A 16,250-nucleotide genomic window follows, 5' to 3' on the forward strand; every position below is an offset into this window, starting at 1 on the left:
AATCGAGGATCTAAGAATAGCTTGTGTGGTATGTTGCAGAATTTAAGTCTCTTGATTTGTGAAAACCATATGTTAGATCGATACAGCTGCTCAAGTTGATGGAAGTCCACATTCAGATAGAACTCTATGATTTGTCATAGAGGAATGCTAAATTAAACAAAATGTGAATGTAACCCTGTCCAGAGAGGTTATTTCTGAACAACTCTCTGTGTCCAATTTTTAGATATATGCTCTGGAGCTGGACCCCAACCTGTTCCGTATCGGTCAGAGTAAGATCTTCTTCAGAACTGGGGTTCTGGCTCACCTGGAGGAGGAGAGAGACCTGAAGATCACTGACATAATCATCTACTTCCAGTCTGTGTGCCGTGGATACTTGGCTCGCAAGTGAGTGTCAGATACAGTCTTTTTGGAGATTTGAAAATTTACTGTAAATGTCTGGACACATGTTTCTATTCCTCTGTGTAGTTCCCAGCTTGTTCATACAGTGTTTGATGCTGCAAATGTTTCTGTCATTCATTAAATGGGCAATATCTGTTTATTAATTATAATTAAGATTAACGGACTGATTTGGAGATATTACAGTTAGGGCAATAAAGTCGAAGTTGTCTTTGTATGTATGTGTTCAGAGTTATCTACTGAAGCATGCTAACGAGCTGGCCCTGGCCCATTCACTCTCGTAATACCACTTTGTACCTCAATTGGCTAAAGTGTGTGACTGTAGTGTTCAACCTGCCCTCAGTCTTATCTGAGAGGATGAAGAAGAAGTTAGGCTCTAAGGCAGTTATCCTCTCTCTGCCACATTCCTCCACTCTTTCTGCAACACCTTTTTGATCATCAGCGTCTGCCCTGTCTCTGACTGGCAGACCAGTTGTGAAATCACTGTCAGTCTAACAATAACTGAAGCAAACTACCAGTTATTTAATAAACCTGTAGAAAACATTACTCCTCAGTCCAAATTCGGCAACATGTCAACTGCTGCCTCCTGTTTCTGAGGTTAGGTTGATTCAAGAAAGGTTACCACGTAATGTGGGTGAGCCCAACCTCTTAAAACCGACGGAGTATGCTTTCACATGCATCCTGAAAAACAGGTACACACAGAGAGAGCCAGTAAAACCTTTACTGTTTACAATGTCCCTCCAGGACTTCATTACACCTGCCCACTATGGCACAGGGGAGAGGGAGGAATTTCCTTGTTTCTTACTATTGGAAAATTCTAACAAACTGCCCCTTTTAATGACCTGAAGATTATCACCTAATAATCTTGGCTGGATTTTATGGAGCCTCCCTGTGGCATTAAGTTTATTGTTTAGCTGGGCTGACCACAAATGTACTTCTTTGGCTCCTCACTGAGCAGTTGTTTTAAGTGGAAAAGCTCTTAAAACTGACTGTAAACTACCTTCCCAGCATCAATTCACCTGCTGGTGAACACAACTGAAGCTAGAGAGCCAGCTTTGACTCTCACGAGTCACCCAGGTCGAAACCAGACCTAATGTAGTATTTAACAGACCTTTCAAAAACACTGATTCATTATTTGTTATTGTTTTCTTGCTTAAGAGCCTTTGCTAAGAAGCAGCAGCAACTGAGTGCCCTGAAGGTCCTCCAGAGGAACTGTGCTGCTTACTTGAAGCTACGACACTGGCAGTGGTGGAGGCTGTTCACCAAGGTGAGACTCCTGATGACAACAAAGTTCACATGTGCTACGCAGATGACGCACAGCTCTATATCTCTGTCTGTCTTGGAAATAGCCTTTCAAGAAATACACAATTTAGATGGCCTTAACATTTCCGATAAATAGACAATACCAAAGTCATTCATCAACAGATGGAGTTTGCTTAGTTGCAGTTGCAAGAAAATTCAGGTTTGAAGTAGTATTAAATGACACTTGATTAGTTTCTATAAATGTAATTAGCGACTTGGATGCAGCTTATCCCTGCATATACATCTTATCAGTTATCCCTTTTAATGAGTTTCTAACAAGTGTGCTGAATAGTAGGCTGTCAGATGAGTTTGTACATTTCACGCTGCTCCGCTTGTCTGTGGTGCTGTTTAGATTCTCTGCCCAGGACGTCTTTAGTTATTAGTGACCTCCATTTTTGTAGTCAACAACACAACTGGTTTAGTTTACTGCTAGGGCAATAGGGCATTTCTTTCAAGATATGATGGTGAAGTAGTAGGGCGCCCTCTGCTGGATCACAAAGTTATGTCAAATCTCAACTTTTTTTAATGTTAGAATTTTGAAAAAAGAGTTGCAGCCCAAAAAAAATCCTATAAACTATGAATGAGACTGATCTCGGCTTGTGCTGCAGGATTGTGATCAGTACACTATCAGTAATAGTAGGCCGATTATGGTTAAATTCAGCTGTGACCTATAAACCAAAATCTTAGACAGATGATGTAGAGTATGACATAAAATGTATCTGCTTAATTAACAATCATAGGCCTTATAGTCCCAACTGGTTTGCTGTAATTCATTGAGTGTTGAGAAATGGTTTTAAAGAATTATTTAATTCATGTTCTCTTTCTCCATCTCTCTCAGGTGAAGCCTCTGCTACAGGTCACCAGGCAGGAGGAGGAGCTGCAGGCCAAAGATGAGGAGCTGGTAAAGGTGAAGGAGAGACAGCTCAAGGTGGAGAATGAGATGGAGGAGATGGAGAGGAAACACCAACAGGTAATCATGTTAGCTGTTTTGGAGAGGAAATCATTTCATTTTGGTTAGAGGGCTGGGTGCATCTTCTCAAACTGTTCCATCCCCCCCAGCTTGTCGAGGAGAAGAATATTTTAGCAGAGCAACTCCATGCAGAGACGGAGCTGTTTGCCGAAGCCGAGGAGATGAGAGTTCGTCTGCTCTCAAGGAAGCAAGAGTTGGAGGAGATCCTTCATGATCTGGAGTCTCGGGTAGAGGAAGAGGAGGAGAGGAACCAAAGCCTGCAGAATGAGAAGAAGAAGATGCAGTCACACATCCAGGTTTATATCGTATTACCCTCTCCTTACTTGTGCATCAGTTCACTCATGGCATTATCTATTTGATTTTTTTAATATTTTATATAAAAATGGCCTTTTGCCCTCGTATTTCTTTCAAAACCAAAACGTCCTCTTTCCTAATGTTATTCTAATCCTGTGGTAATATAACACTTGCAAATAAATTCTGGTTATTATTATTAAGTGTTCAGGTTTTGTAAAACATTTTCTGTAGATTCTGTATACAGCTGCATTAGTTTATAAACTTCTGTGTTTAGAATTTGATCTTATCGCATTTAGTTGGTTTTTGGATATTTATATGTGTGATGTTATTCTCTTCACAGGACCTGGAGGAGCAGCTCGATGAGGAGGAAGCTGCACGACAGAAGCTGCAGCTGGACAAAGTGACCGCTGAGTCAAAGATCAAGAAGATGGAGGAGGATATTCTGCTGCTGGAGGACCAAAACTCTAAATACCTCAAGGTGAGGACATTTTATCTGGAGAGATGTCAAATAAGAAGTGCCAACCTGTGACACATTTAACACATTGCCTGTTTTCAATTTCAGTGGCAGTGTCAAAATAAAAGTTTGTTTATCAATGGTTTGTGTTAACATAGTTGGTGACTTTAATTTTAATGGTGTAACAGCAATAGCAACAAAGTATTCATACCTTTTCACTTCCCTATATTAGTCGTGTCTAACCCAAGCTTAATTTTTTATTTTATCTGATTTGATCTAACAGGAAAAGAAGTTGCTAGAGGACAGGATCGGCGAGATGACCTCCCAGCTAACTGAGGAGGAGGAGAAGGCGAAGAACCTCAGCAAAGTCAAGAACAAGCAAGAGCTGATGATGACTGACCTGGAAGGTAAGAGACCTACAGCTGTGACTGGCACTAAATTTGGTCCAGGAATGTGGATCATAGGGACAAGGACAGACACAAAGAAGGTCGCTTAAGATGGACAGGCACAGTCACATAATTTGAAACTGGAACCAAGGGTTGAGTGAATACACTTTCCTTAAATGATCTTTCCTCACATCAACAGGAAGAATAAAACTCTATGAAAGAGAAGAACAACACAAATGTCAAATATAGGACACACAGTATGACTGTCTATGAGCTTAATTGGGTGAAATTACTGTTTACGGCTGTACAATGATTTAATGAGCTGCAAAGCAGGTAATCTGATTGCTCTTAGTCGTGTCAGGCTGTCAACCATTAGGGGTCACTTTCTGTGACCTCTTGAGCTCTGTTTAACCCCTTAAACTTGTGACTTTGCCCTTTTACCTACATTTTTATTCGCTTTGCATTAACATTTGATTGATTTGTGACTCCGCTCAGAGCGTTTAAAGAAGGAGGAGAAAACCCGTCAGGAGCTTGAGAAGGCCAAGCGCAAACTGGACGGGGAGATGACCGACCTGCAGGACCAGATCATTGAGCTCCAGCTCCAGGTTGAGGAGCTGAAGATCCAACTGACCAAGAAGGAGGAGGAGCTGCAGGCCGCTCTGTCCAGGTCAGTCATAGTCATAAAGAAAAAAGAAAAACAAACAAGTGAAAACAGGGAGGATAATTAGCAGAAAGGTTTGGGTGGGTGAAATAGGCATTAAACATCATTAATGTGGAAAATATTCATTCCATTCCTGAAAATGTTGACAACGAACACAGATAATCTTGTGCGTTTCTGCAATGAACCCAGGTGCATTATTGAGGCCAGACGGACTCTAACTTTTTGTACAGTTTACAATTAGGCCTCAGAGTCATTGTAGACCATGTGTCAAACTAAACCCATTATAGATTCTACATAATGTGATTAAGTGAAACAGTTCATCTCTCATCCAAGAGGCTCCTTCAGTTCAGTTCACAGGATTTAAAAGAACAGAAGGTTTCACATCTGAGCCTCTTGCTAAAGCATTCAGTAAACAGACATGTTTTACCATTTTAAGTTACTACCATCACAACACACCAAGACTGTTGTGGTAAAATACTGCTGTTAGTGTTGATGCTTATTTCAGTGTGTAACAAACACCACAAACATCCTTTCACAAGTGCATTTCCATGACAACTGCACTCTACGGTGGTACAGCTAATAGGAGGACCATAAATAGGCCCAAGAAAACAGACGAGTCAACCCTGAACTCAAACTTACATGCTTTCAACAGATACAGTGTGTGTTTCAGCACACACACAAACACACACACACTCCCATTCTCTATCTTCCTCCTCAGTACTTCCTTGCGTTCCTCTGTTCATTGCTACCAGCTGCAGTGTTTCCCCTCAGCAACTCTCGCTGAGATCTTTCATCTCGGAGACAGCCGTGTCTGATCACAGGAAAATTGATGATAACTGATGCTCTCAGTCCTGGTTGTCACAGTAGCTTTTCCACACTAAGCAATGAAGAGCTGAACTAATTGATGCTGTCATTGCACAGTGGAAGAGAGACTGTTAACAAGCCCTTTTTTTCTCGTTAGCCGTTTATTGTCTCTTGGTTGTTAAAGGCCTGTGTCTTCCCACTCAGAACCATACACTGTAACTAAAGATGGATGATGTGTCTCCACTTCCACTTACTATGCAGAAATGAAATACCTAATTAAAACTAATCTTAACAAATAAATTAGCACTTTAATAAACATCAGTCTAATTAGAACTACTTAAAATAACAGAATAACCATGTATTTGACATGTTTATGGGTCTAAGGGTTAATGACCTATCCTGCAGCCAGCCATCAGGGCCAGTCAGGTTGCTTGCCTCCCTCTTTGGAGCTCTTATGTCATCTATCTTTATATACAGTCTATGCAGTCACAGTTTACATTTTTTGATTAGTTTCTTTATTTAGTCGTTAGCTGTGAGCTGTGAAGGTTGTTTCTCTGAGTGTCAACTCAGATCTTTTTATTGTGGCTTTTCCTCCAGTTTCCTCATTAGTCCAACAGTCCAAACTGCAGCGATTGATGGAAAACATCTGTCTTACTAATTTCACACACAAATGATCAGTTTAGTCACAGTCGCAGATAATTAATGATGTGCACTTGATGTGCCTCATTTTGAAGTCTGCAGCTCTTCTGAGAGCTGTGTTCTTTGTTGAGAAAATGGGGAATTACTTTTAGATGAGATTCATTAGTGCCTTTATTCAACGTGGTGGCACCGTGTTAATTTTATCACTGAATCATTACAACATTCCATGTGTTTGAGCAGTGAATCTCTGTGTATGTGAGGAATGTTACTGGAGAATCGCAGCCAACATGAACTTCACTTCGATCCCATTTCAACTAAAAACATAAGACATCCATGACTTGTCTTTCATTGAACATATTTATCATTACAGAGAATAAAGGTTTTGATTTTGAAACCTACTTTTGGTTCATTTAACTTTTTAGATAACAATAATAAGAACGACTGTCAGTTTTCTCAATCAGCCAAAATGTAATGAGTAATTGATCAAGTTCATAAACAGAAAGACAGTGACAAAATTACATTGATAACAAAATTCTGATTATTGACCTTATTCTGAACAAGACATTATTTCAATTGTGATGTTTACATGAGTTGCTGAAAGAATATTCAATTAATATTCTTGATTATATGTCACAGAGCACCGTGTGATTATGACAAACGTCAAGATTAAGCCCTACTACTTGTTTACTCTCAAACCCAGGTCATCTTACTTATTTCAACTTATTCGGGTTGATAGCAGAATATTCGTGTCCATGTCAATGTGCCTACTGTCAAACATGAAATAAGTGAAATATGTGGAACTTAAAAAGCTGACTATTTTTCTTTAAAGGTGAAGTGTCAGTGTCAATTTACAAGACTATACTTTATGTGCTGCTGTTCAGATACCAAAATATCCTCGCAGAATCTTCTACCAAAAGTTAGAAATATAGAAACTTGGAAATATATTGATTTTATTCAAGATATTAATTTGTGTAAAAATAAAGTGACTTCCTCAGATGAATATGTAAACTATGGATATTTTCCATAATTTCCATTAGTAAGTGATGACATTAGAGTCTGCTAAAAAAAAAAATACGAATTTGTTATTTGTGTCTCCAACTAGGAGTGACGAGGAGATCGTCCAGAAGAACAACGCCTTGAAGCAGGTTCGGGAGCTGCAGGCCCAGCTGTTGGAGCTTCAGGAGGATCTAGAATCAGAGAAGTTGTGTCGAGCTAAGGCGGAAAAACTGAAGAGGGACCTGAGTGAGGAGCTCGAGGCTCTGAAGACGGAGCTGGAGGACACGCTGGACACCACCGCCGCCCAGCAGGAGCTCAGGTGCTTGTTTCACTAGTTGAGCTTAACAGATCTCTTGTCTTTCATCACAGAAAGACAAGAGATCCTCTTTGGTGCCTGAGACATACGTGGCCATTACTCAGATAATAGACACAATAAATGTGTCTTTATATTATATCCTGATAGTTGTCCCATTCTCCTTAACCTTCCCCTTTGTGTCTGATCTCCAGGACCAAGCGAGAGCAAGAAGTGGCAGAGCTGAAGAAGGCCATTGATGAGGAGACCAAAAACCACGAGGCTCAGATCCAGGAAGTTAGACTGAGGCACGCCACAGCGCTGGAAGAACTCTCTGAACAGCTCGACCAAGCCAAGAGGGTGAGTGGCTCACACACGATCTGATGTTTTTATATTGTGACGCACATGATCTATCCATATCAATATTTATTTTAAGTGTAGAGTTTATAACTTTTTAGGATATCTACCCCATCTACCCTTACAACATGGCTCATGGTGTTTGGCCTAATTTTATCACCTGCCTCTGTAATGTGTGACATATTTGAAAAACAATGTGTCAATTTTTTATTTTATTTATTTTATTGAGAATTGCATTCATCTCTATTTCACAAGTCCTGAAACATTAACAGTTACTGCGAAACATATGTGTCTTTAATTCAATACTATGTTGCAAGATGTAAAAGATGACGTTGATTGGCTGGTTCAAATCTCTTTTATTTTCAGACACACAACTTTATAAATCAGCCCCCATGTATTGACACATCTATCAGTACAGAGGCAATGGCTGTGCCAGCTTCAGTATTGTGTGAACAAACAAAAATCAAGAGAAGCTTTTTCTTGTTCCATACAGTTCAAGGCCAACCTGGAGAAGAACAAGCAGAGTCTAGAGACTGACAACAGAGAGTTGGCCTGTGAGATGAAGAGTCTGCAGCAGACAAAGACAGAGTCGGACCACAAGAGGAAGAAACTGGAGTCCCAGCTGCAAGAGTTTACGGCCAGAGCCACAGAGGTAGAGAGGACCAAGGGAGAGCTGTCTGAACGCTCACACAAACTCCAGGTAAACTACTCCATGGCGTGGTTCTCCGATTTTTTTGTCAACATTTGCTTAGTTTCATCTCATACTGTGGATCAGTTTATTGTACTTTAGTCATAATAACCCTGTATTTGTCTTTTATCAGACTGAGCTGGACAACGTCTGTGCATTGCTGGAGGAGGCGGAGAAGAAGGGCGTCAAACTGACCAAAGAAGTTGACAACCTGAACAGTAAACTGCAAGACTCGGAGGTGTGAACATCAACATTAGCCTTCCAGTTAAAACTCTAAAGCAAAAGAAAACATGATCTAGAATACATTTTTTAACTGCAAAAGTTCCAATCATGGCCCCTAGATCAATGTGAAGTAAAATCTGTCACAAAGCCTAATGCCCATTCCCACACAGTGGAAAACACAGAGGACGTATTTAAGCCACTATTCTCTCCTAGCTAATCAATGAATCCACCAGGATATCCCTGTTGGTTAGAGATCCATTTTCTTATCTATCTGTTCATGAATACAAAGATTCACCTTAAGTGATTTTCAATGTTTATAGCAGATTATGGGAATTACACACACAGGTCTCCCTTCCTTTCTCAAGCTTTTTTTCTGGTGCGGTGTTTAGGAGCTGAGGCAGGAGGAGACACGTCAGAAGCTGAACCTGAGCGGCCAAATCCGCCAGCTGGAGGAGGAGAAGAACACCTTGTTGGAGCAGCAGGAGGAGGAGGAGGAGGCACGACGCAACCTGGAGAAACACCTGCAGTTGGCGCAATCTCAGGTATAGTTCTTCATCTTCACAAACTTGAACTAGCAGGTGGTATATACATACACAGATACAGGTCTGACACACAAACATACATGTTTGAGACAGGCACAACTTTCCCGTTCCTAATGATGCCCAACTGAGCGCTGAGAGAAAGACCAGGCAAAGGTTTACAGCTGTGAAAAGCTGTCCTTGACATGCATAGCAGCTGTATTGCATTGAGGCTGTGCACCAAGTTAAGAAATGGCAAGAAATAAACAATGTATGTCCGTCCACCCGTCTGTCTGTCCGTCTGTCCGTTTATCTTGTTTAGATGACTTCAACTCAAATAGAAGTTGATCTGATGAAAGCCCTGGGACAAGTTCGTCAAAGTAAATATGTTGAAAATTTGGAAATTGACCAGGAAGGCGATGTGTTGCCTTGTTTGCGTTTTGTTACATTGAGTGAAATCATATTTTCATTCTGTTCCCACAACTTTAAACAGTAAAGTGAGATGATGACTTCAGCATGTCTTATCTTTGTTTGTTCATTGATATTAACCAATATTTCCTGCAGCTGTTTGAGACAAAGAAGAAGCTGGACGAGGACGTGGGAGCGATGGAGGGCCTGGAGGAGGCAAAGAAGAAACTTCAGAAGGACATGGAGCTGACCAGCCAGCATCTGGAGGAAAAGACCATGGCCATGGACAAGATGGAGAAGACCAAAAACCGACTGCAACAGGAGTTGGATGACCTGATGGTGGACCTGGACAACCAGAGACATATCGTCTCCAACCTGGAGAAGAAGCAGAAGAAGTTTGACCAGGTACACTGGATCTCTAACAGTCTTTCAGAAATGATAGACAGAGGCTGTAAAGTGTTTTCAGAGGATTAAATGCCACTGTTTTTCTGTCTGCACAGCTGCTGGCGGAGGAGAAGAGCATCTCAGCTCGGTACGCTGAGGAGCGTGACCGTGCCGAGGCAGAGGCCAGAGAGAAGGACACCAAGGCTCTGTCTATGGCCAGAGCTCTGGAGGAGGCTTTGGAGGCTAAAGAGGAACTGGAGCGGTTTAATAAGCAGCTCCGTGCTGAAATGGAGGACCTGATGAACTCCAAGGACGACGTGGGAAAGAATGTGAGTGACCTTTGACCTCCTAAATGACACTGCTGACACTTCCTTTAATTAACTTAATAATTACATTATTCTCTTTGAAGATCCCATGGTGGTTGTTGAATGACCCTCAGCCTGACTTCATGTGACTTATTTGCTTGATGGATTCTGTGTATCCTCACACTGTACAGGTCCACGAACTGGAGAAGTCCAAGCGTATGCTGGAGCAGCAGGTGGAGGAGATGAGGACTCAGCTGGAGGAGCTGGAGGATGAGCTGCAGGCCACAGAAGATGCCAAACTGCGACTGGAGGTCAACATGCAGGCAATGAAGGCCCAGTTTGACCGAGACGTGCAGGCCAGAGATGAGCAGGGAGAGGAGAAGAAGAGGGCGCTGGTCAAACAGGTACAAGGGGGGACACAAGGCTGATATAGGAGGACATATTAGAATCAAATCAGTAAATGGAGTGCTGAAACACTAATTTAACCTGACGTACTCTTTGTTGTTGTTTCCCTCCAGGTGCGTGAGATGGAGGCAGAGTTGGAGGATGAGAGGAAGCAGAGAACTCTGTCTGGCGCGGCCAAGAAGAAGCTGGAGATGGACCTGAACGAGCTGGAGGGACAGATCGAAGCGGCCAACAAAGGCAGGGATGAGGCTGTCAAACAGCTCCGCAAACTACAGGTACAAACACAAACAGACATCCGGTCCCTGCTTCACTCCTCGTGCATCACAAAATGGGAAATGTTTTTCTGATGGTAGAGCTGAAAACTACTTTCACCAGCTCTTATTTCTCTGCTCCACACTGTCTGTGTTCTCCTGCAGGCTCAGATGAAGGACTTTCAGAGGGAGCTGGAGGATGCTAGAGCCTCCAGAGATGAGATCTTCACCCAGTCCAAAGAGAACGAGAAGAAACTCAAGAGTCTAGAAGCTGAAATCTTACAGCTACAGGAGGTGGAGATCCTGATTTTTACTATATCAACTAATGATCAACAGATTATATCTGATGTTCTGACTTTAGTACCTCACAAGCATGGGAAATATCAAAATTGTGGAATAAATGACTTAGTGTGTTTGTGTGTGTTTGTGTAGGACCATGCAGCATCAGAGAGAGCCCGGCGACATGCTGAGCAGGAGAGAGATGAGCTTGCTGATGAGATCTCCAACAGCGTCTCTGGAAAGTCAGTGTCACTTTGTTTGTACAAATCTTCACATCAATATTGGACCATTTGGGGGCTGGGCTGATTATTTGTTTCGGTTTTAGTGTAAATGAGAATTCAGCAGTGAGTAGAGAGATGTAATCTGAAGTAAATGTGTGTCAGGTCATCGCTGCTGGAGGAGAAGAGGAGGCTGGAGGCTCGGATCACGCAGCTGGAGGAGGAGCTGGAGGAGGAGCAGGGGAACATGGAGATGCTCAACGACCGCTTCAGAAAAACCACAATGCAGGTAGAGGGACCAAACAATTGTAATCGTGTTAACTGAAAATTTGTCAACACTAATATGTTTTCATTTTAAAAAGGTGATTTAGAAACATCTCCGTCCAGACGGGCGATTTTGCTCCATAGCAGAAACAATCTCCGTGTTTTGGTCCGGAGGATTTTTTTCTCATCCACACTAAAATAAACCATAGAGTTTTCAAATAAAAAAAAGGGCTAGACTAAAACGTATCAGTGTGGAGGTATTCTGAGTGCTGTTGCTCTCAGATCAATCAGTGCTCTGCGACATTCACTGACAGTTTGTCTGTAGTTTAGTTCATTTTTGTGGCGGCACATAGGTTAGATGAACTTTACATCAACATGCTCCGCCTCTCACCCCCTTTTTCTCTTTCTCAGGTGGAAAGCCTGACCACTGAGTTGACCGGAGAGCGCGGCACTGCACAGAAGAGTGAGAACGCTCGACAGCAGATGGAACGGCAGAACAAGGTCCTGTATAGTTTGTTACATTAGATCATGAATATTCACTCACCAGTTTCTGAGGGTTGCAGAGAAGATTGCTTCCATAGTGAAACATCTCACTCATAACACACAGAGGACATAATCAAGTTTTTAATGTTTCTACTGGCATCAAGGAGCTTTATCTTCTCACCTCTGCCAAAGCAAAATTCTCATTTATTTCTGGGCATAACACAGGAATCACTGTTGCGGTTCAATATCTTTATTGTTTCTGCTCTGCACATGCACACACTCCTCGGTTCTGTTGCTCACGTTGCCATTTTCATTTACTGTGGAAGCACTTCACCATGGAGGGGGAGGCTTCAGATGAAAAGTAAATATTTGATCATATTTAATGCTCTGGATCCTAACCGTTGCATATCATGAATGTAGGATTTGAAAGCGAAGCTGGCCGAGTTGGAAGGGACGGTGAAGTTGAAGTTTAAAGCGTCCATCGCTGCCCAGGAGGCCAAGATCCTGCAGCTGGAGGAGCAGCTGGAGCAGGAAGTCAAGTATGTGTCCATGAAGTGATCAAGTCATTGTTAACTTTAATGTTTGTAAAGGGTCTTGGAGTTCTTTGAGAAGCACTTCATAAATATATTTATTATTATTTTTATTAAGATTTCCTGTTCATGATACACTCGTGAGCGCCCTCTGGCGAAGATTAAGCATGTTACGCAAGTTATTTAAATTCTGATTTGAAATTCCAGGGAGAGAGCAGCAGCCAATAAAATCGTCCGTCGCACAGAGAAGAAACTGAAGGAGGTGATGATGCAGGTGGAGGACGAGCGTCGTCATGCCGATCAGTACAAAGAGCAGGTATTAACTCATGATGAGCAAATTGATTTGCATAGAAAGATTCACTTTTAATTGTAGTTATTCTGTCAGTGTGCAGAGTAACTATCCAAAAAGCACGACCTCTAACCACGTTCTCCTTCCTGTCAGATGGACAAAGCCACCTCTCGTATGAAGCAGCTTAAGCGTCAGTTGGAGGAGGCAGAGGAGGAGGCCACCAGGGCCAACGCCTCCCGCAGGAAGCTGCAGAGGGAGCTGGACGACGCCACCGAGGCCAGTGAGGGTCTCACCCGGGAGGTCAACTCCCTCAAGAACCGCCTCAGGTACGAGGAGGACTCTGCCAGCTCTGTGCATGCATTCACGTTCCCTTAAAATATTTAAGGAGAAGAAAAACAGAAGAGCAAAACGAAGCAAGACGCATTTATAATAATATATATTATTATTATTAGCCTGTTATTATTAATATATAATAACAGGCATCTTTAGAACTGAGTGTGTAATATTCTATTCTGTCTGCGTGTTTATCTATTTTTATGTGTCAAACTTCTTTAGAGACATACGTATCCTCATTAGATTGATTCCAGTCTGTATTTGGAGCTGGCGCTAGCACTCGATTGGCTTAGAATAAAGATTGCAGATAAGGAAACAGGTTTTCTGGCTCAGTCCAATGTTGAAACATGTGTTACAGCTCCGTTAATGGTCCATAGTTTACTGGCATGTAGTTTGAGATGATCCTCTCCCTTCATGCAGCAGAGGTTTAAGATTTTCAATTGATTTCTCTTGGCCAGGCGGGGGGGTCCGGTCAGCAGCTTCTCCTCCAGCCGCTCAGGCCGCCGCAACCTCAATCTGGACGGTGCCTCTGTCGACATGTCAGATGACGACGCCGACAGTCGAGCCAGCGACTTCAACGAGACTCCAACCCTCAACGCCGAGTGATTCCAGCTACACTCATTCCTCGCTTTTTCCTTGTCACTCCCCACCTCCAGCTCACCTTATTCACCTGTGACCCTTGCCCCACTCCTCCCCCCCACCAAGTCATCCTCGGCAGAGTGCCCCGGCAGTGCGACTCTGCCCTTTTTGTATCAGTTAACACTGCAGGGAAAAACCACCGCCCTCCCCCGAAGTAAAACCTCCAGGCCTGGAGTGGCACAGGGGTCAAACGGACATTTCTGCCTTACTCTGCTCTCATTCAGCAAGCTGCTTGTCCTGGTTCATCTGTCAGCCATGTATCTTCTTAGCATCACAACTTCACCCTCTGATGTACGGACTGCAACACTACAGGAACGACTAACATCTCGGGGCTTGCAAAACAACAAAGTGGACTAAATTGAAAATGTATTACTGTCACATAAAGGTGTTTTATTTTCTCTGTTACTTCATCTCAACGATTAACGAAGGAATGTCTCACTGAGGTTTTAAGTAGGAATCTCAGAGCTCATAAGGTTAACTGCTCTGCGCTGTTGACCACACTGGTTATCGAGTATTTCATAATCCAGTTTGGACCGACTGGATATGTTGTTAAATGCACAGAACTGCACATGAAGATGTTTGAATTTTTAACTGGAAACCAACAGGGAAAAAAAGCTCTTACTGGAAACACTAAAGTGCTCACTCAGTGACACTAAATGGTTACAGCTTAGATTTACATGTGTACTTTGATTAGAAATTGAGACTGATTAATAATAATGATCTTCTCACTACATTTCAGTGTTTGTGTCCCAGTTTGTATTATTACGATCACGTCACCGAGCTGAGTCAGTCAATAAATTCCCGGCAATCTTTTAAAACTTAAAAGGTTGTTTAGCACTTAACATCTGTTCTGAAGTGTTTTTTCTTATTTAACCATCTGGATGAAAATACTCCATTCTTTGCATGATAACATTTAGAACATGAGCCAGCGTTGGTGAGATGTCTAAAAGCACTCGAAGATTTGTTTTTTAACTTTTAATATTTCATGGAAACTGTTTTTTTAACCTTTTTCCCGAAATAGTGACTATTTTCTAATTCAAACAAACAAAGTATGTATATACTTTATGGTTACTTCATTTATGGTAAAGCAACACAATGTAAGAATTGTGACAACCTCAAAAGCTAAAGAACCATAACAACTGACATGGTAGAGTGTTGTCAAGATTCAAGATTTTTCTAAAATATATTGCATAGTTTTATTTGATGAAAGCATCAAGGGGGCATTGTGTATAGGCTAATACAGTCTAAATGCACTAGATATATACTATATTTGTCCCGTTTCATAAATGATAAAAAATGTACACAACAAAGATCTTAGTGTTGTGGGCTGTTGCTTCAGTGTAGAGCTGTGAACACTTCCTCTCTCTCTCTTTGTCTCACACACACACAAACACACTGAACATCAGCAGCACCGGGACAAGGACATGTTAAAACATCCACAATCTTTTTACCATCCTCCGATATATTATTTTGTGTAGCTCGCCTGTCGCCCCCTACAGATGATGAACCAGGTTGGCACCGGTCGTGCATCCTTCTGTATCTTTTACCTCTCACCACAGATCAAAAGACCGTCTGATATTCCGTCTTACTCTGTTTCTTCCAATGTCACTTTCTCTTACGCCGTGTAGCTTGTTGCAAATGATCCTGCACGGTTACCCCAGTTACATAGCGTAACTCCAGGTGTTCCAGGAGCACTGTGGCAGTGATAGAGAGACCATTCCACCTACTATAAGTATGTGTACCATCAAAATTATTTTAAACCCTTTATCTTGAGGTTAAAAAAAACGATATGGTGTTGCTTTAAATTTAAGCAAAATGTAATTTGTCATTTCTGATTCGAATATAGGGGAAACATAAAAATGTGCATTAGTGCTGTTGCTGAAGTTGTCATGGAGATGTGGACTCAAATCTCAAATTCTTCTAAAGATATTTTGATCATTTTATTCTGTACAGGAGTTTTGTATTCAGCACTACCATGCCGACTTCTTTACCATGCAGAATAACTTTTCATCCAGATGGTTGGATTAGTCTTCAGGATTGTTGTAATACTTTCAGAAGAGAATTCAATAACCTTTTGGCTTTTTCAAATTCACCTGGATTTATTTACTTTTTCAGATACTTTGGGGGCATTAAGCCTTTATTGAACGGACAGAGTTGAATGGGGAGAGAGAGAAAGAGAGAGAGAGGCCAGGCCAGAGCCGAACCTGCAGAGGACTCAATCCTCCACACGGTTTCCTCCTCCAAAAGGTGAGCAGTTTGTGCCCTTGGATGTTACCTTTAATTTGCAGCTCTGTGACACGTTTGTTATAATAAAACGTAAAGATGAACACAATGGGACTTGTCTGTGCTATGATTGTACGAGTTGAAGCCTGACTTCAGACGACTGACAGACAGGTAGTGACAGGAAGTTTCTCTTATTCTTTCCTCCCAACTTGAACCCAAGTTCTGTTTCACTTGCATCGTTACTGAGGTGAAAGCAGGCT

General features: G+C 41.9%; 1 protein-coding gene across 1 annotated transcript in view; it reads left to right on the plus strand.

Moving 5' to 3' along the window:
• LOC133953899 (myosin-10-like) overlaps window positions 1–14,500 on the plus strand; it is a 46,499-nt gene extending 31,999 nt beyond the window's left edge. The window contains exons 22-45 of the mRNA XM_062388057.1: window positions 224–384; window positions 1,555–1,663; window positions 2,537–2,668; window positions 2,758–2,964; window positions 3,303–3,440; window positions 3,700–3,823; window positions 4,298–4,469; window positions 7,009–7,221; window positions 7,410–7,554; window positions 8,045–8,251; window positions 8,373–8,477; window positions 8,851–9,003; window positions 9,544–9,792; window positions 9,888–10,100; window positions 10,268–10,480; window positions 10,595–10,756; window positions 10,898–11,026; window positions 11,165–11,253; window positions 11,395–11,518; window positions 11,905–11,994; window positions 12,397–12,515; window positions 12,714–12,822; window positions 12,949–13,121; window positions 13,587–14,500. Of these exons, the coding sequence (XP_062244041.1) occupies window positions 224–384; window positions 1,555–1,663; window positions 2,537–2,668; window positions 2,758–2,964; window positions 3,303–3,440; window positions 3,700–3,823; window positions 4,298–4,469; window positions 7,009–7,221; window positions 7,410–7,554; window positions 8,045–8,251; window positions 8,373–8,477; window positions 8,851–9,003; window positions 9,544–9,792; window positions 9,888–10,100; window positions 10,268–10,480; window positions 10,595–10,756; window positions 10,898–11,026; window positions 11,165–11,253; window positions 11,395–11,518; window positions 11,905–11,994; window positions 12,397–12,515; window positions 12,714–12,822; window positions 12,949–13,121; window positions 13,587–13,734 (3,684 nt within the window). The 3' untranslated portion in view covers window positions 13,735–14,500. The remainder of the gene's footprint in view (window positions 1–223; window positions 385–1,554; window positions 1,664–2,536; window positions 2,669–2,757; window positions 2,965–3,302; window positions 3,441–3,699; window positions 3,824–4,297; window positions 4,470–7,008; window positions 7,222–7,409; window positions 7,555–8,044; window positions 8,252–8,372; window positions 8,478–8,850; window positions 9,004–9,543; window positions 9,793–9,887; window positions 10,101–10,267; window positions 10,481–10,594; window positions 10,757–10,897; window positions 11,027–11,164; window positions 11,254–11,394; window positions 11,519–11,904; window positions 11,995–12,396; window positions 12,516–12,713; window positions 12,823–12,948; window positions 13,122–13,586) is intronic.
• Window positions 14,501–16,250: the final 1,750 nt, after the last annotated feature.

The sequence above is a fragment of the Platichthys flesus genome, chromosome 5 (genome assembly GCF_949316205.1).
Source record: "Platichthys flesus chromosome 5, fPlaFle2.1, whole genome shotgun sequence".
Taxonomy (NCBI): Eukaryota; Metazoa; Chordata; class Actinopteri; order Pleuronectiformes; family Pleuronectidae; genus Platichthys; species Platichthys flesus.